Source organism: Cryptomeria japonica, chromosome 10, assembly GCF_030272615.1.
Source record: "Cryptomeria japonica chromosome 10, Sugi_1.0, whole genome shotgun sequence".
Lineage (NCBI taxonomy): Eukaryota > Viridiplantae > Streptophyta > Pinopsida > Cupressales > Cupressaceae > Cryptomeria > Cryptomeria japonica.
Window position 1 is genome coordinate 7295824 of NC_081414.1, and position 26925 is coordinate 7322748.

General features: G+C 42.3%; 1 protein-coding gene across 4 annotated transcripts in view; it reads left to right on the plus strand.

The window, feature by feature from the left end:
- LOC131069394 (probable DNA helicase MCM9) overlaps positions 1-26925 on the plus strand; it is a 278734-nt gene that overhangs the window by 24527 nt on the left and 227282 nt on the right. For all 4 annotated transcript variants that reach the window (XM_058004791.2, XM_058004790.2, XM_058004789.2 and 1 more), the window contains exon 4: positions 20565-20703. In XM_058004791.2, coding sequence (XP_057860774.2) covers positions 20565-20703 — 139 coding nt within the window. The remainder of the gene's footprint in view (positions 1-20564; positions 20704-26925) is intronic.

Consider the following 26925-nt stretch of genomic DNA (forward strand, 5'->3'; position numbering starts at 1 on the left):
TCGGACGAGCTATGCTTCTTTTTCTTCTTGGATGTCTAGGTCTCGCTCTATTATATGCATCTTCGTACGAGGTTGGTGGAACAATTTTCATCTTCTTCTGGAGGGAGTGTTTCAGTCCCTCCATGAACCATCTCTTTTTCAACCCATCTGCTAGTTGACTCTCCATTTTCCCCAACAGTTCCTTGAGCCGCTGACTATAGGCTCAGACCGTCTGGTTCTTGTTCTGCTTTGTGCCATAGATTTCGGCTACTATTTCATTGTCGTCTCTGAGGAGGCGGAACTCTGTCTCGAACTCCTTCTTCAGGTTGGGCCATGTGTCGACTTTGGCCTTATCCGTATCGGAGTACCAGTCGATGGCCACTCCCCTTAAGGTTGCTAGAAATTGTGTTACCCATTCGTCCTGGTCAGTAACATCGTTCGCTGACCATATGGTTTCGCAAATGCGGCAATGGCGGACGAGATCTTCCTTCTCGTCGCCGTTGAACTTCAACAGCTTTTGTTTATTGGCCATTGATGGGGGTCGTGTCGCCTGTCGTGCACCTGTACCACTCCCACTTGTGCCGGTGGTGTGTGCTGTTTGAGTGACTGGGGGTACAATGGTTTGTACCTGCGTGCTTGGTGTGATGGGTCCCAAGAGGGGGTCCTGCTTGTCGTGTGCCTGTGCCTCCTCCGCACCTACGGTCGTACGGTTGCCCTCCCCTCCATTCTCACCCTCGTCGTTTGTTCGCTCCCTTCGGTGGTCCTCCGTGCGCGGTGTAAGGGATAAATTCATGAACTGATCCCGGGTCTCTTCGACCAGATTTCTTCGTAGCCTTGTTTCCTCCAAAATTTCTTCGTAGCTTCTCACCCTATGGTGTTTTGGCGACATGTACAAATCTCCTTCGACTTCTGCTCCTGCACCCTCCGTGACACCTCCTTGGTTCCCTTCGGGCAACCCTTCGGCAGGTCGTCCTTCGGCAAGTTGCCTCAGCCTCCGTCTATGTTCTACTTGTTGTTCCAGAATCAAGGCTCTCTGTGCGGCCTCCCACTCCTCACTTTGTGCCTTCTTATTTCTATCCTTATTTAATAAGTTGGGCATTAATTCCGGTACATAATGTAGGAGTGTTCTTTATTTTGCCCCTGAGACTCAAGGTTCAAGTTTCCTGTTGTCGCTTTCCATTACGCTTCTCTTCCTAGCAACGGTTGTTTTCTTTGTACTCCCGGAGGACCTATTGGCGTCGCTCCTCACGCTGGCTTTCCTCCCTTCGGTGCTGGTGGGCAAGGGTTGCTTAGGCTAGGAGATGCGGGAGTTGGTGCAACAGCCTACTTGCCGCTGGACTGACGTTTAGAGCGTCCCAGACTACACCCTCGGGTACCTCTTCCTGTGTAGCCTCCCCTCGTACGAAAGTCTCTATAGCCGCTTGGAACTGGATCACGAAGTCGCCTGTCAGTGCATTCTCCCCTTCGTAAAGTTCTCTCAGTCGGCTATCATCCCCCTCGATGCTATTGCCAATGGGCTGGCCCATTATCCTCCGTAGGCCATTCACGCTCCGTGGCTACCCAGATTCAGACGGCAATGGCGCCAGATGTTTACCTCGTGGGGTGTGTTATTAATATTGCATATCAATAGTCAGATGATAACCATAGGATAGAATAGTAACCAGAAACTCAGAGCAATGCTTTCATTAATTCCAAAATGTCTAATACAATAATCATTCTCTGCATCAGTGTATCCAACAACAAGTACAAGAGCATATATAAAGACATGGTCGAGGGTTATGGTTACCACCCGTGGGGAACTGTCGTGCAACGGACAACTACCCTCGACGACAGTAACATACTTAACCAACGCAGCTTAACAAGTAGTACAAAGCCCATTTTATGACCAACAAATTGCACAAGAGACACCAGATTTACATGAAAAAACCAAAGAAGCTCACCATTTTGACTGTTACCAGATTATTTGACTAAAAGTAAACAATAATATGTCATATGCAAGTTGTCATATAAAGTTATAAACTGCTACTAATTATTGACCTCCATGTGAACTTGGAGGTTGCAAACTTTTTCATCAGAAATCCCATGCCCTATTTTGGGTTTCTATAATATAATAAAATAGATTTAATATTCAATCCAGTCACAATTAATATTCTTTGAAGATAAATTACCGTAGGTCCGAGAGGTAAATATTGAATAAATATTTTTATTCATCCTACCTTATTCCATGGAAAATATTGGAATGAACATTTTGTTGATGAAATTAAATTCGTTAAAAATGGGACATGATAGTTTGATTGACACATTTTTCTAAAACAGGGTCACACAAATAACTCAAGTTTTTTACTGCAATGATCTGATTCAATTTTCTTTGCCAAGTTTTTGCCACTTTTAATAGTTTTATTGCATGAGCATTCTGTGAAACAGTTCATGTGGACACTTTTGAGGAGAGTTTTTTAATTGCTATATGTTTGATAAATTTTTTTTTTATCATTTGGAGCAAGTCTTCATTACGTTTCTCATTCATTAACCTTCAAAGTACTTCATCAAACATTTGCTATTTATTTCAAATACTATCATGACAAATAAGAGGTCTACAATTTGTTGTTCTGAGTTTCAGCTTACTAAATATAAACATGTATATAATCTGACCTTATTCTCCAGCTCAAACAATGGTTTGTGACAGCAATTGCTCCTTCCAAACTCTAATGCCAAGCCTCCAATGAATTTACGAGCTTGCAAAGATGTTGCCAAACATCCCAAACAGCTCCACAAAAACCCATGGTCTCTTCAATGCTGTGTCTAAACCCATGTCAACCACCTCCATGTATCTTCAATTAGCAAAGAGATGTTTGTATAGAGTGAGCCTGCTATAAAAGAGCTTTCAGATTTTTTTGTTTCCTTCCAATGTGCTAAACAGCCTCCATGTAAACCCTTATTAGTGTAGAGTGACCAGCAAATGACTCTCAAAATGGGTTGCAATCATGCAAACTCATGTGTTGATCCAATGACCTTCCAAACGCCTACAAATTTGACAAAGTATTACCACACCCAACAACATAAACTTCAACATCTAACAAGAAGATTTCCCATGCCCAACATAGGAATATATATATTTTGTTTCTCTCGATACCTTCAACTTTCGCGTCCCATCCCTAGTAAATAATCTCCTTCCATCCTCCAAATGAATAAGATAACTTGACTTGTCTACAATACTTTCCAAATTATTTAATCTATCATCGTTCGGCACCTGCATGGAACTTGTGTGATTCCACTTGCAATCGGCTAGGGTAGATATCTCACCACTGAAACCAATTCCCTTAGGGTTTTTGTCCTAGGTTTTTCTCTCACTTGAAAGCTTCAAAACTTCACAAAGAAAATAAACTCCAACCATCGCAAATGAACTTCCAAATCACCTTTTATAATTTCCCTTAGAACATTCCTGAAGGTATTTTTTAATTTCTTGCCTCAAAATATATCATTAAAGCACTTTTATAAAGTGACCTTATAATATATCCTTGTTAAATCACTTAAGTCAACTTTTTAAATCAATTAAAATAAAGTCATTCAGAAAATTAATTTATTGGAGAACTTATTTAATTAAATTATTCCATAACAAAGCCTGAAATTAGCCTGCGGGAATTAAATATGCTAAAAGAGACAATTGTGGCTACTCAAAGGAAGTAGACATTACAATTTCATTAGGTTTCTTCTGTAAACATATTTTTCAAACTTTATAATGAGTAAAATCCAATAACTTAATTCTTAATAGGGGTTATACTATTTCACACGTGCTATGATTTTGTATAACTCACCTTTTTTTTTTGAGAAGTCTACAAGCAATTAATGAAATGCTGGATGAAATATTTCTGTTTTTCTTTTCCCTTTGAATCCTAGAAATAATATTTGCTATCTGTTTATTGTTTTCTTTTGTCAATTCTGTTGGAAATGTTGTCATTGATGTCAAAGTCAAAGATGATCATATCCAAGAGAGTGAATATTGGATGGGATGGAGGTTTACAGTGGAGTTGATAAGGCATATGGTGGAATAAAGTATTTACAAGAAAAGTAATGACTATATTAAGAATCACTTACATAGGACATATCTAGATATGGGCTGACTCACTGGCCAACTCATATCATGGGCAGTTATGAATGGAGCAGAGGCAGTAAGAAAAGAAGAATGTTGTATAATCACTTCTCTAGCATTTGGGTGATCTTAGCACCCGTGTGCTTGCTTTGAAAGAAGAGTCGAGCAAAGATTATGTTTAATCAACCATTAGATAAGATTTGTGACAAGTCCGACACTTTATTTGTCTTATTGAGGAAATGGCAAAGGTCACAACCTGCATGTACATTTCCAAGGTTGCCAATTTCAGTTGGTTGTTCGAGTTGCCAATACACTATGATAATGATTGAGAATAAATCAAATATAGGTCGACTTCACTTTTGGAGCCCAAGTAAATGACATGATAGTAAAAGTTTAATCGCCCAAGTCTTAGTATGATGGATCAATGAAATAGCTGTGATTCAGAGTCATAAATTGATTGTTGAGGATCCTGTTACTGTGGAGTATATCACTCGTTATATTGCAGGTCTCCAACAGAAGTACACACTGAGTGGTACAGTGAGGCCCTTTGGTTTGTTGACACTCATTCTAGACTTTGATCCATATACAAGTTTCCCTTCTCTTTACCAAACAGATCCATCGGTTACATATTCTAAAATTGAAAGACAAAATGGTAATCGATGATAACATGATTTCAGGCGATTTGATAAGGAACCAATTTGTTTAAGAAACAAATGACAGCGACTTCTTAAGGGAACACTCAAGATTATGAACTAGTAATAAAAGGCGGCACTTTGATTAATGGATATAATAGACAGCGATATAAAGCAGTGATTTGTATGTTAACAGCGATATAAAGCTGTGATTTGTATGTTAACAGCGATATAAAGCAGTGGTTTGCATGTTAAATGGTTAACATACATAAACACAAAGCAAAGTCAGCAATCAAAAAAGATAAGGAGTATGGGTAGTGAATGAGATAAAAGATTATGAAGCATAGTGATATAAGTAATATGTTTACAGATATTGAAATCGACCAAGGAAAAAGTTTAAACAATGGATAACCAAAGGCGGCACATTAAGACAGACGATTAAGTCAGAAACCTGAGTCAATAAAAGAATATGATCTATTGGAGAAGAATGTGTTTCACAATAAATACGAATCAAAAGGTTAGCGATCAGATTTAGAGATGAACGAAAGCAATATTAATGAAGACAGTGATTATATCAATGAACCAAGACAAAGACTGGTTCCACACATTATAGTCGACTCAGCATGAGATGGTGTTTGAGTCATTAAGTTGCAGCAGTCAGTTGATTTCATACAGTGATCCAATAAGCAATTAAAATTAGTGAAGATAAGACAACGTTAATAGCATGAGGACTCCATTATGGGACGTGAATAGAACAAAGGTTTAATGCAAGTGGTTAACAAAGTTTATCCTAACGAATCATGAGAAAATAAATACAAGGCAGCAATTATCTAAAGGGTGTGTTTACAATTTAAAGAATCTAATAAGTAAAAATAATAACAAAAGGGTGTGACTAAAATGAAACAATATCTCTCTTAGAAAAGGTCATACTCCTTCGGTTAAACATGAAGATATATATAGTCAATGAAAATAGAAGAGAAGAGTGTGTGTTGAGTGTGGAGTTGGATGTGAATAAGTGAAATAAAGAAGAATACCATTATACACCAGCATCAATTTGATTCAAAGAAGAATGTTAAGAGTAATAAGTGTATTAGCAGATTTGATGAATAATATATGAAAAGAGGAAAGTAATGATTGTGATAGATGTTTTCCCCGTAGGGTGTCAGGTTAAGACATTGCATAAATGACAGAAGTACACAGAATATATGGAACTCACAAGTGTTCTATTGATTCATGGTAAGCCAGTACATACAATGATAGCAATATGTTTGACTACAATAGCCTATCCAAAGACTGGAAACAGATACAATATAAAGGAGTCTGGTCAGTTACCCGGTACCAACTGTCGACAACTGATGGGTTAACTGTCGACGCTAACACAATTTACCTTAATGCTTAATTACCCGACAACATCATCCCCCCCAAAAAGAAACGTCGTCTCCGGACGACAGACAACCAAAATGGGAATGATGTACAAGCAAAACTGAAACCCCAAAACAACAAATTACTGGGATTGGGGTAGAGATGGCGTCCCTGATGGTCTCGTGGCTGAGGAAGAGGCCAATTGCTCCCGGAGCTGCAACACCTGCTCTGTGCGGTGGCGAAGATCCCTCTCAGCCACCAGCTGGCGCTCCCGAGACCGTTGCACTCTGAATACGGCCTCCATCAGCTTGGTATGCTTCTTATCCAACTCTGCCCTCGTACTACTCAGACTGGCCTCCAACAAAGCCCTATCTGCCACCCGTGCGGCTGAGGCTGCTGCTAACTCGACGCGGACATGAGCCAACTCCTCCTCCATACTCCTTGTCTGGGCTCTATGCTGAGCCAACTCCAACTCCAGTGTCTCCCTAGTGATATCTGCCTCTTGCTGAGCACGACAATGCGCCAAATGACTATCCCGTATGGCCTGCTCGATCCTCCTGAGTAGGCTCTGCACCTGACTCTCTCCAGTTTGTCCAGGGTGCTACCACTCTGTTGTGATGTTTTCACACATCGCCCCATTGCAAATGGGGACCCCTGCTTTTTGCTTTTTAGGGTTTGTTTTCTAGGTCTTTTAGGGTTTTGTCAGTTAGCCTTTTCATTTTGAGTGTCGCCAAGGGGATCACCTGGATAGCAGGTCTTGCTTGAGTAAAGTCCTGATCTTGAAATTTGGCTAAGTCTGATTTGTTCTGATCCTGAAAATTGGCTAAGTCTGGAATGTCCTGATCCTGAAATTTGACTAAGTCTGGAAACTGAAAAACCTCCAAAAACTAGATTTTGCAATATAACTCCCGGAGGTCTGAAACCACTCCCAAACATCCTGAAAGTATATATGGAATATAACTTAAAGTATAAGAACTTATACTTAAATGTTATATTCCATAAAAATTATCCTGACAGAGAGTTCAAAAAGTCAAATTTCGCTCCTGACCCTTCCTGAGGGTCTAAAGCGAATTTCGCTCCTGACCCTCTTAGGAGGTCCAAAGCGAACCCCGCCCCTGACCCTTCCAGAGGGTCCAAGGCGAAAATGAACCTAGAACTTATTCCTGGCCTTATTTGACCAAATTTTGATTGGCAAAGTATTTTGTTTGGACTTTGGAATTGATTGAACATCTTGAAGAAAATGATGAATTTTGGCCAAGATTGGGAATTTCGCTCCTGACCCTTGTTGAGGGTCTAGAGCAAAATTCATTGTAGATTTTGTTTGCCAACTCGCTTGAATTTGAAACCTTGTTCCTGGCCTTGAAAATGATCTTACCTTGCCCTGTGAAGTGATTTGAAACTAAAAGATTGAGCAATTTAGCCTAGATTGTAAATTTCGCTCTTGACCCTTGCTGAAGGTCCAGGGCGAAAATGTGGTTCAAGTTTATTTCTCGCTAATTTTGGCTAACTTGTTTTGTGCAGGGTTTCTTGGAGAGAAGATTGGATGTTACTGGATGCATTTGAAAGTTTGAAAGTTTGAAAAATGGCGAATTTTGGGCAACGAAGACAAAAATTGCTCCGGACCCTCACTGAAGGACCAGAGCGATTTTCTTTATATGTACCATCTTGTGACGTTTCTTGGACATGAGAATTTGTTCATAGCATGAAGCAAGATAACATCTTCCTTAGCAAAGAAATTTCGAGATGAAAAATGAAGCAGTTTGATCAAGGTAGCAAAATCGCTCCTGACCCTCACTGAAGGTCCGGAGCTAGATTTTCAAATTTGCATTATTCTTGCAAGATCAAAGTGATTTTATGAGTGGAAGGGATCAAGGAAAGCGTGTTCTACCCATTGAATATAATTTGGATGATCATCAAAAGAGGAAATCAACCCAAAAACAAAAAATCGCTTTGAACCCTCACTGAAGGCCCAAGGCGATTTTCTTAAAAGCACATTATTTTATCACTTGTTGGACATGAAGATATATTCATAGCGTGAAACAAGGAAAGTTCTTCCCTATCAAGGTGAGTTTAAAGGGAAAGGTGAGAGAAAATTGTTTAAATTTGCAAAAGCGCTCCTAACCCTCATTGAAGGTCCGGAGCTAGATTCTAAAAGTACAATTTTCTTGCAAGGACAAAACAAGTTTTGTGATTAAAATAAATGGAAGAGGGTGTGTTCTATTCGTTGAAGATAATTAGGAGAAACAACAAGGCATGGACAAGCTTAAATTTGCAAAAGCGCTCCTGACCCTCACTGAAGGCCCAGAGCGATTTTTGCAAAAAAACTACAACTTTTCTTCAAAATTGTCCTAAGTCGGCCTAGAGGGAGCAAAGGGGTGAGCGCTCTATATATTGGAGGTGTTTTTTTCACAATTCAAATCATTCAATCATCCTTTCAAGTGCGAATTTGGAGAGCTAATTGAAGGTGCGAAATCTAGCTGGAGTGGAGCGAATTTCTACTAAGTGTGGAGACTAAGGAGGGCGAAATTCATCTTGAAGGCTATTGGAGAGGCGAATTTCTTGCTAGATTGGAGGATAATTTCCAGATGTTTTGAAGGTATTTGAAGGCGAATTTCCAGATTTTTGAAGAGGCTAGTGGAGTTTATTCTTTTCCAAGCTAGAGGAGGCGTAATTCATCCAAGGGAGGACTATAATCTAAGCTTGTCCATCAAAATCTGGTTTTCTTTCATCTTTTGCCAAGGTTTTGTAGTTAAGCAATCAAAGAGGAGGTATGAAGAATCATTTTTGAAGTTCTTATTCAAGACTTATTGTGATCCCATTGCAATTTTGTAAAATCTAAGTCTTGAAGATCCAAATTCCATTCATAATTAATTTGAAAATGTATAGTTCTTGATTTATCATGACTTTTTTCAAATTAATATATTAAGTTTTACCTTTGAAAGGTCTTAAATTTCATGCTTTGAGGTTTGATGCTCAAAAGACTAACTTTCATATTTTGTGTACGCATCAAATGGAGATCCTGGAGTTGGAAAATCAAGCCAGATCAAAGGTAGTCTCCTCGAAGAAGATCAAGCAAGGATAAGGGCAACCTCCTCCAGTCTAGCATCGACAAGGACGACCTTCTTCGGTCAAGCATCATTAGGAATAACTTCTTCCAATCTAGCATTCCAAGGCGAGATACATCATCATCCTGCAAATCAAGGACACAAGAAGTCAGAGCAAAGGGTTCGTTGAAGAAGCAGATAGTTTCAGAAGAGTTAATTAAAGCGAGCTTCTCAGCAACATCAAGTTGAATATCTACCAAGTTGCAAGTGTCGGACGAGGTGGCATCCCAGTCATCACTTCTCCAGTCGGATTGGTCCACCTCAGCATGTCCAGATTCAATGTACCTAACTCATGGAAGGTGGCACAAACTTCGATGTACCTACCCCAGCTATCCATTGGTCGAATTTTCCAGAGAAGACATGTGTCCTAAAGATGCAATTTTATCATTGGTCAAGCATTAAATGTTGTGTAATGGTTGTAACAAACCCTAATTAGGGTTTTCATTGTTGAATCTTGGCCATTGATCTCAAATTCATCTGAGCCATCGAATTGTATTGTGGGCACTATATAAGCCCCGACTCTTCATTTTGTAAAGGCAGTTGGAAGCAGTTAGAAAGGAGTTAGAAGGTAGGGAGTGAGTAGTTAGAATAGCGAATTAGTCTAGTAATTAGAGTAGAGTAGAGAGAGAAGGCAAAGATTGTTGCCAAGGTGTTGTTGTAAAAGACTTGTAAAACTTCATTGAAGAAATGGTGAAATTTATGGGTCGATTTGACAATTTGCATGGTCTCTATACTTCTCATATTTGATTTCATGTTATTAGATGAGTGGAAGAAATGTGCTTGATTGATGGTGGAATTCATATATCCATACTACTAGCAGTTTGTTGATTGAAGACTTGCCTTGTGTAGTCAACTGGAATCATTCAGCTTAAGCTTAACTTCAATTGTCGCTTCTTCATTGATATGCATCAGCCTGATGGTGTCTATGCCTGCAGTGATGATTTGAACATCATAAAGCTTTCCTTCGAAGATCGCACTAACCTTGTGGAGATGGTCCTGTGATGTCAAAACAAGACTTAGTTAGAATTTCGTCAAAGATCATTCATTGCTCCTACATTCTTAGTATTAGGATTAGATCCTCTCCTCGCCCTCATCTTTTTTCCTTTTTTGCAAATCAAAGCTAGTAAAATCCTGTGTTCCAACAATATTCAAAGCAAATCAGACGTTCAATCATCAAGTGTAAGTCCCCTTGTGATTCCAGCAAATCACATCATACCACTGGTGCTTATCCACACGTAGAGATCCTACAGTAAAGAACCTTGAAGTCATCCTGATTGATCCTTTTTGCGACATCTTCAACATTCGGAGGCTTTACTCAAGAGAGGATAAGGTACCCTTGGGTATTTTATTCTGTGTTTGATAGTGTACAAAATACATGTCAACACACTCCTCCAACATCACAGGAAGATCCACGCGAGGCCATCCTCTATCAACAAAGCATTGCTGAAATGACTCAGCAACTCCTTCGGTAGCAAATGCCAGGAGACCCTCCAACGCTGGCTGCCCTAGGGTCCCTTCCTCCGTCAAGGCCAAAAGTCTGTGTGCCTCACTCTCTACTGCTGCTAAAAACCGAGTCCAAGCAGTGGGCTGGTTCTCTGTAGAACCAGGCATCAGAATGTCTACTTGTTGCACCGTATCCTTCGCACCACCCATGTGCTGGAGTAGGTCCGTAGGTTCCCCCTGTGCACGCATCTCATGAGGAGAGTCACTGCCCTCTAAATCAACCACCTCTTGACGGTGAGGTGTGGCAGGCGGGGGTCATACTGGGGCTCTCGGTGGGGCTAAGTATTTGTCCAACCATGAGTCTGTATCATTTCCCTCAACGTGACCCCTGTCTAACCTGATCTCTCCACCTCACCCTCCATCAACTGTACCATTGGCTCTATCCGAATAAGGGCTGTGTCCCTCGGTTGAACTACACTGCTGCTAGGGACCTGTGAAATCTGCCCGAGGGAGGGACGAGGATGCAGCTGGCCAAACCCCGCCACAGGGATTGCTGATATGGCTCCCACTGTCACTCCTGCTGCTAGTAATGGTGTCACGGTCCCATTTGTAGTCAACACAGCGGGTGCATATACTAGCCTCCTTGTCTGAACACTTGTAGGTCGGACCACTCTTCCTCCTGGCAATCCCCGTGTCCCCTTAGGTATCTGGCCGAGGGCAACCATACCACCTGGGTCTTCTTCCGTACCCAACTCTGGATACGGTACCTCTGTGTGTGAGAGGCGAAATCCGGTATCACCACCCGAACATCGAGAAGATGTCTCCTCCGACTCGACTCTTGAACTACTCTCGGTGGCCGAATCCGACTTGCTAGCAGAGACTACCTGAATCTGGGGCTTCCCCTTCCTGCTGGATGGTGCATCCCCTGTGTGTGTATCCAAATGAGTCCAGTAAAAAATGGAGGGCGCGGTAGGGTCAATGCTATCCCGCGGCTGCCATCCTTGCCTTTCTTCCGGCACCTGTATATGGACTGCATCCAGGAATAACCCAATGGCGTGGTGGGGCATATAGAATGCCTTGTGCTTTAGTGTGAGGAACTCATGAATGCGGTCTGACAACACAGTAGCCCAATTGTATACCGTCCCATTCCGGAGCCTGTTCATCAATGCAATCATCGGCACGGCTGTGTCGGAGGCCCTACTGGCTCCTTTGAGATGGCTCTTCATCAAGTCGAGCAAGCACTGCCATGCACTAGGTACTATGTAAGATTTTTTCAGTCCTCGCCCCTTGGGTGACGTAATCCTGTCCCACTCTGCTTTGGTCAGGTTATCCCGACATATTTGCTGTAGCAGCTGATTTTTCCTCTCGGCGGACATCTTCATCGCATGCTTGTCCACCTTCTTCCCTTCGTCAGGAATGCCAAAAACCCTAGCAAAGTCATCTGAAGCAAAAGACACGATGACGTCTATGTGCTGGTACTTGAACGAGGAGGCGCGCAACTCGTCATTTTACGATTTTATCATCATGCGCAGGAAAGGTTCAAAATCTTGAATGGCGAATATCGACATCTGAATGGACCAATGCACCCGTGCCCTCCCTAATTGTGTTTTCACCAAAATGTCATCTGGGGCTACGCCTCCAACCACCATTGCTCGCACACATTGTCGTTCAACCCCTCGAAAGTGATTGTGTCCGCTGTGACTTTCAGTTGCCTTTCTTTCTTGCCTGTATCCGGTACAACAACCTTCGCTTTATCCATAGGCCAGTCTGTAGACGGTATCCTGGTTGTCTTCTCTGAATCTTGTAGTCTCCTCCTCCAATCCAGTTTTTTCAACTGCCTGGGGCTAGACGCCATCAAATGATTTTTTTTTTTTTCTACCAAATTTATATCTTTCCTCTCCTGGGCACCTTCACATGTTCTTTCTTTCGATTGCGATCTCTTATTCCTCTTGTCTCAATGGTACTTGCTGCAATCCCCTTGCGTCCGTACGACTTGGCCCTGTGTGCCTTGTATGCTTCAACTTTTAGTTTGCTTCCGTGGTCCATATGACCAGTATTTTACTTCTCGGAAAATTTGTTTTCCTCTGGCACCCCTGAATCCGTACGGACTTTTTCTTGACTCTGGCAGCCCCTTGGTTCATACGGAATTTGTCACGCCCAATTCGGTTACTGGTGAAGGTCGTACGGACTTTGCGTTTGAATTTTGTACGGAATTTCGATTCTCCACTTTTCGTACAGAAATCTTTGGCACTGTCGCCAAAAAATTCCGTACGGTTTTGTTCCTCTCCTTGCCACTTTAATTTCGTGTGCTGCCTCAGGACCCCGCGAGGGGCGCTGCCCCTTGACCCCGTTGGGGTGTTGGCATCAAACCTCCGTTTGGTTTGGTAGGTACACTACAAGTTGGGTGGTTTTTTTTTTTTTTTTTTAAATTTATTGTTTCTTACGTGTGCCGCTGGTTGGGTCCTTCTCGCTCATGGTACACCTTCAATTTAGAGCCATTCACTGTGTCCTGCACCTCCTGCCCGTCCAGTGTCCACAGCTTGATCGCCCCATTCGCACCGACCTCGCAAACTTTGAAAGGGCACAGCCACTTTACCTTGAATTTTCCGGGATTGATCTCGTTGCGCCCATTAAACTTTAATACAAGTTGCCCTGGGGTAAACCACATTCTTCGCAAATGCTTGTCGTGCCAACTCTTCCGCCTTTGCTGTGCCGTCTCTGTCGCCCACTGAGCCATCATCCGTCGCTCGTCCAATTTGTTCAAAGCATACAGTCTCTCTCTCAAGATTTCCATGTCGCCAAGTCGATTATCGATGGCGATTCGGAGACTCGGCACCATGAATTCAACTGGCACCACGGCTTCTTGTCCATACATTAGCTGGAAGGGAGTCTGTCTTGTAGTTACCTTATAAGTCGTTTGGTATGCCCAAAGTACCGACGGTAGGCGCTCCTCCCAATCATCCTTCTCCACTCCGCAAGACTTATAAATCACCAACACGATTATTTTATTGGTCGCCTCGGCTTGCCCGTTTGCTCGCGGATAGTAGGGGCTTGATAAGGAGTGGAAGATTTTGAACTCCGTTGTTACCGGATTATATGATTTACAAAATGTCCTCCTCTGTCACTCGTTAGTTGGATTGGAATCCCATACCGCGTAATGATTTGTCCATAGATAAATTTTGTTGTATTGACCGCCGAGTTGTCCGACAAAGCCCGTGCCTCGACCCACTTGGTCAAGTATTCTGTTGCCACTACAATGTATCTGTACGTCGAGCTCTACTTGGTTTTAATGGTCCGACGAAATCCAACCCCCATCTCTCAAACAGTTCCTGGGCATTCAATGGGTTGAGGGGCATAAAATCCCTCTTCAATGGTCGTTCGACCCGTTGGCATGTATCGCAGCTCGTCACCCACTCTCTGGCGTCATTATGTAGTGTCGGCCACCACAGTCCTGCCAACAAAACTTTCTTGGCCGTGGTGTCGGGCCCCATGTGTCCACTTGCGGGCCCTTCATGTGCTTCCCTTAGGACACCCTGAATTTCCTCTTCTAGGACGCATCGCCGTAGGACCTGGTCAGGTCCCATTTTGTACAAGAGGCCATTAATGAGTTGGAATGTTCTGCTCCTCAGTACCAGTTTCCTTCTTTCTCCTGGTGGCATCTCCCTCGGAAACCGTGATGTCGACAAGTATTCCCCCACGCTTGTGGACTAGGCGGGGAGAACGGCGATGCGAAATAAGTGAGCATCTGGAAAATCTTCATTCACTCCTTCGGCTGGTTCTCCCGACTGGATTCTCGATAGCTGGTCAGCTATCACATGGCTCTTCCCGGGTCTTACAATAATGTTGAATGTAAACTCTTGAAGCAGTAGCAACCATCGGTTGATTCGCCCCTGGATAATTGGCCTGTTTACCAGGTACATCAACGCCTGGTGGTCCACATAAAATGTGAACGGGGTGGCCAATAAGTAATGTTGAAATTTCTGGACGGAGTACACCATCCCGATGGCTTCCCTCTCTGTGGTGCTATAATTTTTCTTTGCCTTCGACAGGTGTCTGCTTGCAAAGTAGACCGAGTGATCTAGCTCGTGATCGCCAACCTGCGCTAGTGTGGCCCCTATGGCGAAATTGGATGCATCAACGTGTACGTGGAACTCTTTGTCCCAGTCAGGATATGTCAGGATTGGCGCACCCACCAACCGTGACTTCAGTTCTTAGAAGGCCTCTTCTTGAGCCGTCCCCCATGCGTACTGTTCACCTCTCCTCGTCAGCTTGTCCAGAGGGCAGGATACTTGAGCAAAATTTTTGATAAACCGCCTATAATACCCTATGTGTCCTAGGAAGGATTTGACTCCTGTGACCTCTACCGGTGCCTCCATTTCCACTATCACCCGAATCTTGTCTGGGTCAGTCTTGAGTCCAGCCTAACACACTCTGTGTCCTAACAACTTCCCTTGAGGCACCATGAATCTGCATTTTTTGGGATTGAGTGTTAGGCGGGCTCGCCTGCATCTCTCCATGCATTCGCCAAGTGCGGCCAGATGTGCATCCTAGTTACTGTAGATGAACCAGTCGTCAAGGAACGCCTTGGAGTTCCCTACTGACATCTTGTCAAATATGTGAAGGATTATCCGTTGGAATGTCGCTGGCGCATTGCATAACCGAACGACATTCGGTTATACGCGTACACGTCATCTTCCACTATGAAGGTCGTTTTTAATTTGTCCTCTTCGACATTGAATATCTGGTTATACCCAGAAAATCCATCCATAAATGAATAAATTTCATGACCGGCCACTTCCTCCAGGATGCTATCCATAAATGGGTCCTTTATGGTGACCGCGTTAAGGCATCTGAAATCCACGCAGATTCGGATCTAGTTTGCCTCCTTTTTAAGGGATATCACTATGGGCGATACCCACTCGTTGGTCTGCACTTTGAAAATAATCCCGGCATCGAGCATACGCTTGATTTCATCATTCACTCTTGCAGCATAGTTTTTATTCATTCTGTACGGCCTCTTTCGTACAAGTACGACCCCAGGTACGAGTGAAATTTTGTGTACGCACAGTTCTGGCGGCACCCCTTTGAGGTCCTTGTACGTCTAGGCGAATACATCCTTGTATTCCATGAATATTTTAAACGCGGCGGCTTTCAGGACTGGATTCCAGTCGTCGCCAACCAGGATGTTCCTTGGCTCTGCTTCCGTGTCGAGGTTTGTAGGTTTTACAGACTCTTCATACCAGATTGGTTTCGTCATGTCAAACCTATGTGCTGGTGTCTCGTTGACAGGAGCACCCCCTTCCGTGTATTCCCCGTACACTAGCGGAAATTCATTTTCGTCTTGCTCCTCGTCAACCTCCGACATGTTGCACCCATACAACAGCTCGTAGTCTTCCATTTGCCAGTGGAAGAGCCCATTAAAAGAATCGGTCTTATCTTCCGAACATCCTTGGATTCCCAGGACGCCTTCCTCATCCAGTTCCCTTTTGTACTTTCCTTCGTCAACTTCGCCCTCGCCGTCCTATTCCGATTCTGACGCAAGTTCTTCACTCACGAGTTGTGTTTCATGTCGATAATAAATTTTCGCCCGACTTTCTCCATGGACAGCGTGTTATGCTTCCAGTTGTGATTCGCTCTAGCCGCCACCAACCACCCTCTGCCAAGAATGGCGTCGTATCCTTTCTTGGCGAGGGGAATCACCACAAAGTCGAGGACAAATGGTTGTGTCCCGATGGTCACTTGTTGCGCCATGAGCGTTCCAAGAGGTTTGATACCATGTTGATCCACTCCCAGTAAGTTGAAGGTTGACGGCCATAGTGTCGGCTTGCCAAGCTTCTTCCAGGTTTCTTCTGGAAGCACATTCACTTCCGACCCACTGTCGACAATGGTGTCAGTCAAAATGGTGCCAAGTATTCCCATTTCTACCACCGCCTGGTGCCGACCATTGTATAGTGGCAGCGCCAATGGGTCTGTTGGTGTTCTGCCAGGAACATTTGTATTTCGGGTCACCCGACTCTGTGGGGTTACTTGCACCGTTCGTAGGAGTGCCGTACGTAATTGCGGCATCATTTCCAGGAGGTCCTTCATCTTCACATGTACTTCAATCTGTAGCATTTGATTCAGGATATTTTCCTCAGCCTCAGAGCGGGAAGTACTTGCCGCTTCCTGAGTGTTCCCTTGTGCCAACATTTCCTCCGCCACTTCAGCCTTCGCCTCTAGCGTTCGCTGCTTCTCTGTGCGGGGGTCCGGGTATGTGGCCTTCTTTGCTTGTGACCGTGTGATTGCCAATACCCGTTCCTCCGTCCTGTCAATGTTGAGCAGGTTCACTCCCGACTTTGGGCAAGTTCCATCATCGTGGTCTCCAGGCCCACACCATTTGCATAGTTTTTGTGGAGTTTCTTCTGAGGTGCATTCTCTGGCAAAGTGGCCCCATTGATTGCAGGCTCGACACTGGATCATTGGTCGTCCCTTCACATCATATTGGATCCGACTCCTATTATTATTGGTCTTCCCCCCTCGACGGTTGTTCTGGTATCCGCCAGATGATGCATTATTGTTGGCGGTTTGCGAAGTTCCGGCGGCCGGCTGCTCTTGCGTGAAGAGTACTTGTTGTCTCCTGGTTTTCATATTGTAGGGACATTCCTTTGTCAAATGTCCGACAATCTGACAAATGTCGCAGAAAGCCTTCTTGGGGCAGGACCCCTTGGTGTGTCCGACACTCCTACAGTCCATACACCACACGCCGTTTTCTTCAGTGTTACTTGTACTCCCCTGCATGGCTTTGAATTCTTTCAGCATTCGTTCCATGTCCTTTTGGAGTGCGTGCACTTTTTTGCTCGATTCGCCACCGCTGTTGCTTTCCCCGTCAGAGTCTTCATCATCGTCGGATGAGTATTTATTACTTTTCTTCTTCTTTGACGTTTTGTGTTCACTCTCGAGGTCCATCGCCCTATTATAGGTGTCGTCATATGACATCGGGGGTACAATTTTCATCTTCTTCCGTAGGGAGGATTTCAACCCTTCAACGAACCATCGTTTCTTCAACCTATCTGTGGGTTGGCTTTCCATTTTACCCAGTAGTTCTTTCAGCCTCCGGCTGTAGGGCCGTATTGTCTCCTTGGGACCTTGTTTGGTATTGTATATCTCGGCTACGATTTCATTGTCATCGCGGAGCAACCGAAACTCCTCCTTGAATTCATTTTGTAGATTGGCCCATGTGGCCACTTTTGCTTGTCAACATCGGAGTACCAATCTATGGCAACTCCGTGTAATGTGGCTGAGAATTGCTGTACCCACTCATCCTGGTCCGTCACTCCGTTGGCGGACCAAATAGTTTCACATGTATGACAGTGCCGTACGGGGTCTTCCTTGCCGTCCCCTTTGAACTTTGGCAATTTCTGTTTACTTGCCATCCCACCGCTGGGTCTTGCTCCTCTGATGCCTTGTGTGCTTGTACTTGGTGATCCTTCGCCTCCACCTTTTGCACCGAACCCTCCACTCGTGGGTCCTTCGGAGAAGGTTGGTGACCCCAAACCGAACAAATTGCCTCCCGTACGATACCCTTGTGTTCCCTCGGCACCTTTGGTCGTACCGTCACCTTCGGTCGTCTCCCTCCGGTTGGTTGTCTCTCTCGGATTGTCCTTCGAAATGGACAAGTTCTTTAGTAGGTCTCTGGTAGCGTCAATCAGGTTTAGATTTTGCCTTGTTTGTTCCACCAACCGTTCACGATTTCTTATCCTATGGTGGTATTTTGGTGAACTGTAGAGTTCTCCTTCGGCACCCTCCGTGACTTCTTCTAGGTTCCCTTCGGGCAACCCTACAACAGTGTAGAGAGTGTAATTTTCTCCGTCTATCTCTGCCTCCGCAACCTCCGTGACACCTCCTGGGTTCCCTTCGAGCAAACCCTCGGCCGGTCGTCCGTCGGCAAGCTGCCTTAGCCTACGCCTTTGTTCTATTTGTTGTCTGAGATTCAACGCTCTTTGTGCCACTTCCCATTCGTCACTTTGTATCTTTTTATTTTTGTCTTTATTTAGTATATTGGGCATAAATCACTTCCGTACACAGCAAGCACATACCATGTACACAACCAAACAAAAAAACTTTTATTACTTCATCCCTTGTACATAATTTATGTCACTGACATACTCATTACAATGGGGGTGTTCTTATTTATTCTTGTTGACCGTCAGAGTTCATGTATTGCGCTCCTCTTCTTGGTGCTCCCTAAATTCTCGTAGAATTTGCTGCCGTCGGTTCTCTCGGAAGGTGTCTTCCCTTCAGTTCTGAAGAGCCAAAAATCCTTGTGCCAAAAGGTTAGGTAGTTGGCTCATCAACCGATTCACAACGGGGCTTACTCCGAGCAAACTCCACACATCATCTTCTGGGACATCTTCGGCGGTGGCTTCCCTCCGTACGTGTGTTTCGATTGCTGCCTGTAGGATGCAGGAGAAATCCTTCGTGAGTGTTTTTTCCCCTCGAACAATTCGACGGGTTCTCTGTCAGGGTCACTCGTTCCTTCTGGTAATGGTTGTCCCATTATCCATGTGCCATGTAGTACGTCCTTTTCCCGTTGCTCCCAGGTTTTTACTTAGGCAATGGCGCCAAATGTTTTCCCCATAGGGTGTCAGGTTAAGACATTGCATAAATGACAGAAGTACACAAAATATATGGAACTCACAAGTGTTCTATTGATTCATGGTAAGCCAGTACATACAATGATAGCAATATGTTCGACTACAATAGCCTGTCCAAAGACTGGAAACAGATACAATATAAAGGAGTTTGGTCAGTTACCCGGTACCAACTGCCGACAACGGACGGGTTAATTGCCGACGCTAACACAATTTACCTTAATGCTTAATTACCCGACAACAATAGAGAGTTGTATGTTGCAAAGATAATATCTCAGATTTGTGAAAAGCAATTATTGGAGACTTGTGAAGCATATTGGAGAAATCTTTTGAGGTGCTCATGAGCAGATTCAAAAGAGAGTATCAGAAGATAAATGACTATAAGGAGTCTTATAGCAGATATATGTGAAGAGTTTATTTTGCTGTGGTTTTCTCCCATAAGGGTTTCCATGTATATCCTATGTTCTACTTGTGTTATATGATAGTTAGATTTCATGTGAATGTTTATATGAAATTTATATGCTTCGGGATTAAGTTATGTGCTTTTGTTATTAAGTTGAAAAAGAAAAAGTTTTATGTTATTCCGATTCACCCCCCCCTCTCAGTATAATTGTGTTCCCAACAAATTCTTCATCTGAGAAATGATTTCTAATTTCTTGAAGCTCCTCCAGAGAGAAGGAAAACTTCTCGATTGTTTTTGTGAATTCAGAACAATTCTGCTAGAGGTCAGTCTTTTTATAAGAGTTTCCAGACGTTTACCATGCTGGAGTTGAGCTTGCCAAAATATTTCTCAGTTTCTAATATTATCTATAGGTGTTTTGGAAATAGTTGTCAAGGGTTTCCAGTATTCTCAGCTATTTTTAGTACCTTTCCTTCCTATTCCTAGTTTCCTTACACTTGTATTAAACTTTATCTCAATGTTTCTAATACTATCTATTCTTCATTTTCTTCCACGTTATTAAAAAATTACACCAAAGATTTTGTCACATCCCAACCTAGCTATATTTGTTTTCTGTACATGCTTATCAAAAATCACCAAGCACACATTTTCAGTTCCTCGTGCAATGTGGATTATTTGAATAAAATTGGAAGTAGCCAACGATGTGCTTTATAAAGCTCCTTTGAATTATCTTAACATTGTTTGAAATAAAATTGATAATCTTAAATTAATTTAGACAGCAGTGTGTGTGGAGTGAGTTGTTGCACAGTTCTTAGTTAGACTGGATAGAAACTCATAGAGCACTAAATGGACTTATACTAGCTTATCTGCCATTAGAAGCAATCTTATGCATCCAGATTGTCTCACTTCTTTATGTGGATCTACCAGAAACTCATCCATCAATTGGACGCGTGAGAGTAAAGGATATGGGTAAACTAATTACACTTCAAGGAACAGTCATCCGATCTGGAGCAATAAAGATGCTTGAAGGAGAGCGAGAATATGAATGCACTAAATGTAAGCACAGGTATGGAATGTGAACCTCTTTAAGAAAACGAGATGCATGCAGTAAGCAGGTTGTAGTTCTGATATTTTTTAAATGCCAGAGGACTTGAAAGTTGAAATTGAATAGCATGCTATTTTTTTGTCATTTAGAAGTGTGGAATTATGATTTGGATGGTAAATTAATGCTGTTCAATAATATAATTAAAAAAAATCAAAATGCATTAAGTTCAAGATGTAAAAGTTGCCCAGTGTATAATTATGATCTAAAAGCTGCTCAATGTATAAATGCAACATCTTTGGGGTTAGTTTTCACATCATCAATATAGATACGATAAATACCAAATGCTGACCCTATTTATCTGCATCATAATGCTTCCTGTTAGCCTCAGGAGCTGCTCTATTTCATTGTTGTTAGAAACGCTTATACTGCCAACTAATGTTCTTGTTCTATTCATAATTACTAATTCATTTTGAATAGAAGCATTTTTATATGATTGCACCTCTCAAGCCATAATATTGGGAATTCGAAAGAACAATTGATAGGTTTCCTGGTATAAGGAAAGTTATGTCCGCTGCAAGATTCAATGCAAAGTCCCATGACTTACAAAAATGAAAACTACTGACAACCAGTATCAACACAAATATATTCATATGCAGAGTGCTTTTTAGGGCATCCAAACACATCTGCAATTTCCTCTCCATGGGATTGATACATCCCTTCTGTTTGGAGGAGGAGGTGAAAGCCTTCTCCCGACCCATGAGTCATGACCAAAGAAACGGGACTCGGACTCGGCTCAGACTCGGCAAGGCCGAATTGGACTCGGACTCGGGACTTGGAGTCAGATTCGGTTGGACTCGAGAAAGTGAAAAACTCAAGAAATTGAGAGATTTTTAAAGATTTAAAACTTGTTTCATGCACCCTTTATTGAATACACCTTAAAGACACTATAACATCATCAAACTCAGCTCATTTGATTACATACACAAGTATACATCAATCACATAAGCATAAATGCAAATTGTAGCTGAAGGAAATAACAAACATAAATATATAAATATTGTCAAATGTATACAATATTACAAAACTCGTGGAATAAAAAATCCATGTCATTGTATGATCATCATCAAATGTTCCTCACAAATACCAAAGGTAAATACAACTACAAGCTTATGGCTTAGAGGAGCGTGCACCCTCTTGCCCTGGCCCCCTGCGAAGGCGTTTAAGGTAGGTCCTGGATGATTCAACAGCCATAGTCGCTCCCCTTGACACCATGCCATGCTCACCAACATCAGGAACAACTGTGTCACTCTCAATATTTCTTGTCTCTGCTCGTGCTCTCTGCTCCTCCTCTGCCATGGCTACAGCCTCAGCCTCTATAACTACTTGGTCGATCCAATCAGTGTCATCATCACTAAAGACAGCTGCAAGAATCTCAGGATCTGTCTAACTCTCATTGGCCCACTCTGCTTCAAGATCAACCTCATCTAGAATGATAGGAGAGATGCCAACTAATGCATTCTGTCTCATTCTCAAGCGGAGGTTGTAGTGAACAAAGACGAGATCATTCATCTTCTCCACAGATAATCTATTGCGCCTCTTGGAGTGTATGTGCTCAAACATTCTCCAATTGCGCTCACAACCTGATGCGCTGCATGGTTGGCTCAAGATGCGAATGGCCAACTTCTGAATATTTGGTGTCGTTGGGCCAAAAAACCTCCACCAATGATCTGAGTTTGAAATGAGAAAAATAAATAAAATCAGTCTCACTCATGAACTTATTTAACAAGTTACAATATACAATAAAACTAAAATTAAGCATTACAATTTATTTTTACTTGGCATCATAGTTGTCCTACGTTTCTTTGGCGACAAGACGAGAGGAGGTCTCCCCTTGTGCATCTGAGAACAACTGTAGCTCTCGAATAAGCTCTATCTGAGTAGTACCAGTAGGTCCCATCTTCTCCATGATTGAGTATAGCCCATTAAGGACCTCCACATCAGCCTTGAAAGAAGGGATAAAACGGAATGCCGAATTCAGATAATAGGCTGCTGCATGCATGGGCCAATGAAGCTGATGATGCCATCTCCTATCAATGATCTCCCAAATGGGACCATACTTGCTCTCATCTCCTCCATAGATGAATTTGATGCCCTCCTTCACCCTATCCATGCCCTCATATATATAGCCCTTTGCGGGCTTTTCTCCATCCGCAACTTGCAACAAAACCACCAAGGGCTTAACAAACTGTAAAATTGAAAATATTGTGTAATTTAAAAAAATGAGCAAATAAGAGAATACATATAATAAGTTTTAAAACATGAAGTTAAATTGTAGAATTTATAAAAAAATTACCTTCACTATCTCATCACAAGGGACCCAAAAGTCTTGCTCATTAAAAATGCAGTCTGCCATATCTTTCCTTGCAGGGATGGTAGTATAGGATGAGGAAGACCACTCCTCACCAACAATCATACGTCTCAAGGCAGACTTAGACCTAAGCATGGACTGCAATGTGAGGAAGTTTGTGGCAAATCTTGTGATTCCTGGACGAGCTAACTCCTTCTGCTCTGTGTATTGTCTCATAAGAGCCAACATCCATGAATGATTATATACAAATTTGCACACATTTCTTGCCCTTTCTACACATCTCTTGACCCATGGGATTTTTCCAATATCCTCCAACATGAGGTCAATGCAATGAGCAGCACATGGAGTCCAAACTATAGATGGGTGCCTCTCCTTCAATAGTCTACTTGCAGCAACATAATTTGTTGCATTGTAAATTGTAATTAATGGAGGTACAAACTACAAGATAGTAATTAATTTGCAAAGAAAATTAGTTTCTAATCAAAAGTTTACCTGCAGCAACATAATTTGCTGCATTGTCGGTCACCACATGTACCACGTTCTCCTCACCCACCTCATCAATCACCTCCTCTATCTGCTCACATAGGTAGGTGGCATTCTTGCAATGGGCAGAGGTATCAATGGACTTGATGAAAACAGTGCCCCCTAAAATAAAAAAATAAAGCTAGGTCAATGATCATTCAATAAACCATTAGATAAAAAATAAAAAATTAAAGACTATATGAAACTAAAATTAATCAATCACCTGCGGAAGAAACAAGAAAATTAAGGAGAGTTCTATTTCTGCTATCCGTCCAACCATCAGTCATGATGGTGCAACCTTTAGTGCTCCATGTCTGGCGTTGTTCATCCAAATCCTTCTTCACATCATCCACCATTTGAGACAAAATGGTTCTGCATATGGTAAGGGTATCAACCATTTCACTATTGGCTTTGAACCCCGCCCCGCATATGGTAAGGGCATCAACCATTTCTCGCCAATAAGGAGACCTGTCGCAAATAAACTCAATGAGATAAGTTAAGTATAAAAATTCAATGAGATAAGTTAAGTATAAAACTTAAAACAATCAAACTTAAAAGTTATAAAACATTCACCTGGCTGCAAAGAATGGAATACTGCTGTAGGTCCAAAACCTGCCAACTGCCATTTTAGCAGCATCATGGACCTCCTTGTTTCAACCCATGCCCTCAAGCGACTGTTGGGACCCAGGAGTAGTGCGAGGCACAAAGAAGGAATCCAACCTAGATTTAAGAATCCTAGGTCCAATGCTAACACTCCCACTACACCTACTAGTGCTAGGAGCATGAGAAGTGGCGGTGGCACTGCCACTTATAGAGCTAGAAGCGGAAGCACCAACAGTAGCAAACTGAGTGGGACGATGTGAAGGTAAGGAAGAAGGGCCTCCAACACAACCTAACTGTGTCCCTCTTCCTAAATTTGCCTCTCTCCCAATGGCCGCTCGATCCTCCATTTGTTTCTTTTTCCTTTCAATTTCCTCAACCATTACATAATATTCACGTACGGCCTCAGGGAGTGCTTTTAGGCATGGTTCGACATCATGTCCACGCACACCAGAAATATGGTATTTCAGTCTATATATACCTCCATGGAATATTGTTTTGCAAAATGTACATTTTGTTTGCCCCTTCCTTGCCCTGGAAAATCCTCATGATATTTCCAAGCAGGGTCCTTTCTAATGGGGGGTCTGGAAGCTTAAGTAGACATTTTAGGATAGGTTTGTGAAACTTGAAGTTGAGGCAAATAATAAAGTGAAGTTTGGTGCAATAAAACATTACAAATACAAAATAAAATTAATACATACATTCAAAAAAACTAAAGTAGGGTTTGTCGAACCCTACTTTTAAAAAAAAGAAATTTACAAACCCTACATACAACCCTACATAGTACAACTACATACTACATGCTACATACAAACATACAAAAGATTTCAAAAACATGGAATGTTTCAACCGCATTATCCTGCTGAGAAGTATGATTATATCAGTGTCTTCCTCAATGAAATCTGATCAATACAATTTGGGCCATCTAGAAAAAAACAGGTTCTAGGAGTCTTGAGCCATTTTGGAATTGATGTCTTATGCAATCTGACCTCTTTTTGGTTGTAATGATCTAGAGCATTCTTCATAGAGATATCTGCATATACCGGGGCAGCAGGAACCTTGAAGATCTTGTCAATAGTCTCTGCATCCGATCTGATAATGATATTGCCGTCATCATCTTTGATCATTCTGGATTCTCTGTCAAAGCGAGCAGCACAGACAAGAACAAATTCTAGCTCCAAGGCAGCCACTGGGAAAGTGGAAGCTATATGGATGTGACTATTCAGGAGCAACTGCATGCCATGGGTTGGTGATCCTTCTTCTCTTTCAAGAAACTCAGACTTGTCAACATGTCCGATCTCCGTATCTTTAATCTCATCCACCATAGAGCTCGCTTGAGAAGGAGCAATCCCGTTTGGGTATTTATCATACTTGTATGTTATCTTCTTATTGGAAGGAGATGCCGACTATTCTATCATTGAACATGAATCTGCAACACTACAATGGAAAGTCAAAAGAGTTAAGACATCTTCAGAAGCTATTGGAGATGCCAAGACACTTGCTTGTTAAATTAATGCTCAACCCTTGACTTATTTGGATATTTATCATGAAGAGAGGGGGAATGAATGGAAAAGCTTGGACAACGCATAATGGATAAGACTTTGACAATGACAAGGGTGGAATTTCGGATCTTGCGGGTTAGATTGCAAGTGAAATGAACTTTGAATATGCAAGTGGGAGAGCGCGAACTTTTTGAAAAAGAGCTAACACTTACTTGAGATTGAGACCCAAATGCATGTATAGGCAAATGCTATTGAATGGGAAAAATAAATCTACAACTAGAAGCTTGAGATTCGAAATACGTTTTGCATGCTAGGGCAGCATGACATGAACTTGTAATCGGGTCTCTGAGACGCGAATACAAGTGTGCAAGGCATAATTGGGAAAACCTTTAACATTTTGCACTTGAAATCGGGTCTCAAGGACCCGATTGCAAGTGGATATATTTGCATTTGGATGGTGGTCTTATCACAAATGAATATGATGAAAGGCAATAAATTAAAGACTTGCAATTGGGTCCTTGAGGCCCAATTGCAAGAAGACAAAAGAAAGTTTGATACACACAAGTGAACTTACAATCGGGCCTCAAAGATCCCATTCCAAGTATGCAAGGGACGACATGGATGAAGAAGACTTGCAGTTGGGTTTTTGAGGCCCGATTGCAAGTAAGATACTTGCAAATGGAAAAAAGATAAAGGGAAAGAAAGAACTTGTAATCGAATAAAAGAGACCCAAATACAAGTTCCGAACATGCCAACGTGAATTTCAGTTGCAATATGAACAAAACCATTCTTGGAAGAGAATGCTATCAATCAAATGAGGGGAAAAAGATTGGCAATCAAAACTCATTATCCCGACTACAAACACGATACTAAGGGAACTTGAAATCGAATGATCTCTCAATCACATTTGATGAAGCAAATGCAACAACATACAGAAAGAAAGATGATCACATGATCAAAAGGCAAAACTCTAACCAATAGAAACGATGAAATACAAATAGACTAAAAAATGACTAGAGAAAAATAAAGGAAACAAAAGAATGAACATACTTGAAAGAAGAAGATGCCCAACTGAAAAATACGACGTCAATGAGCAAAGGAAATAATAACAAGTCACCCAAAGAGCTAATATAGGGGCCTTATAAGATGAACACTCCTACCATGAATCAATGACCAAAACATAAATGCGACCCACCCAAAATGTGGGATGCTGAAGATACGGAGATGGAAAGAGTGTCGGGTCTTAGAAAA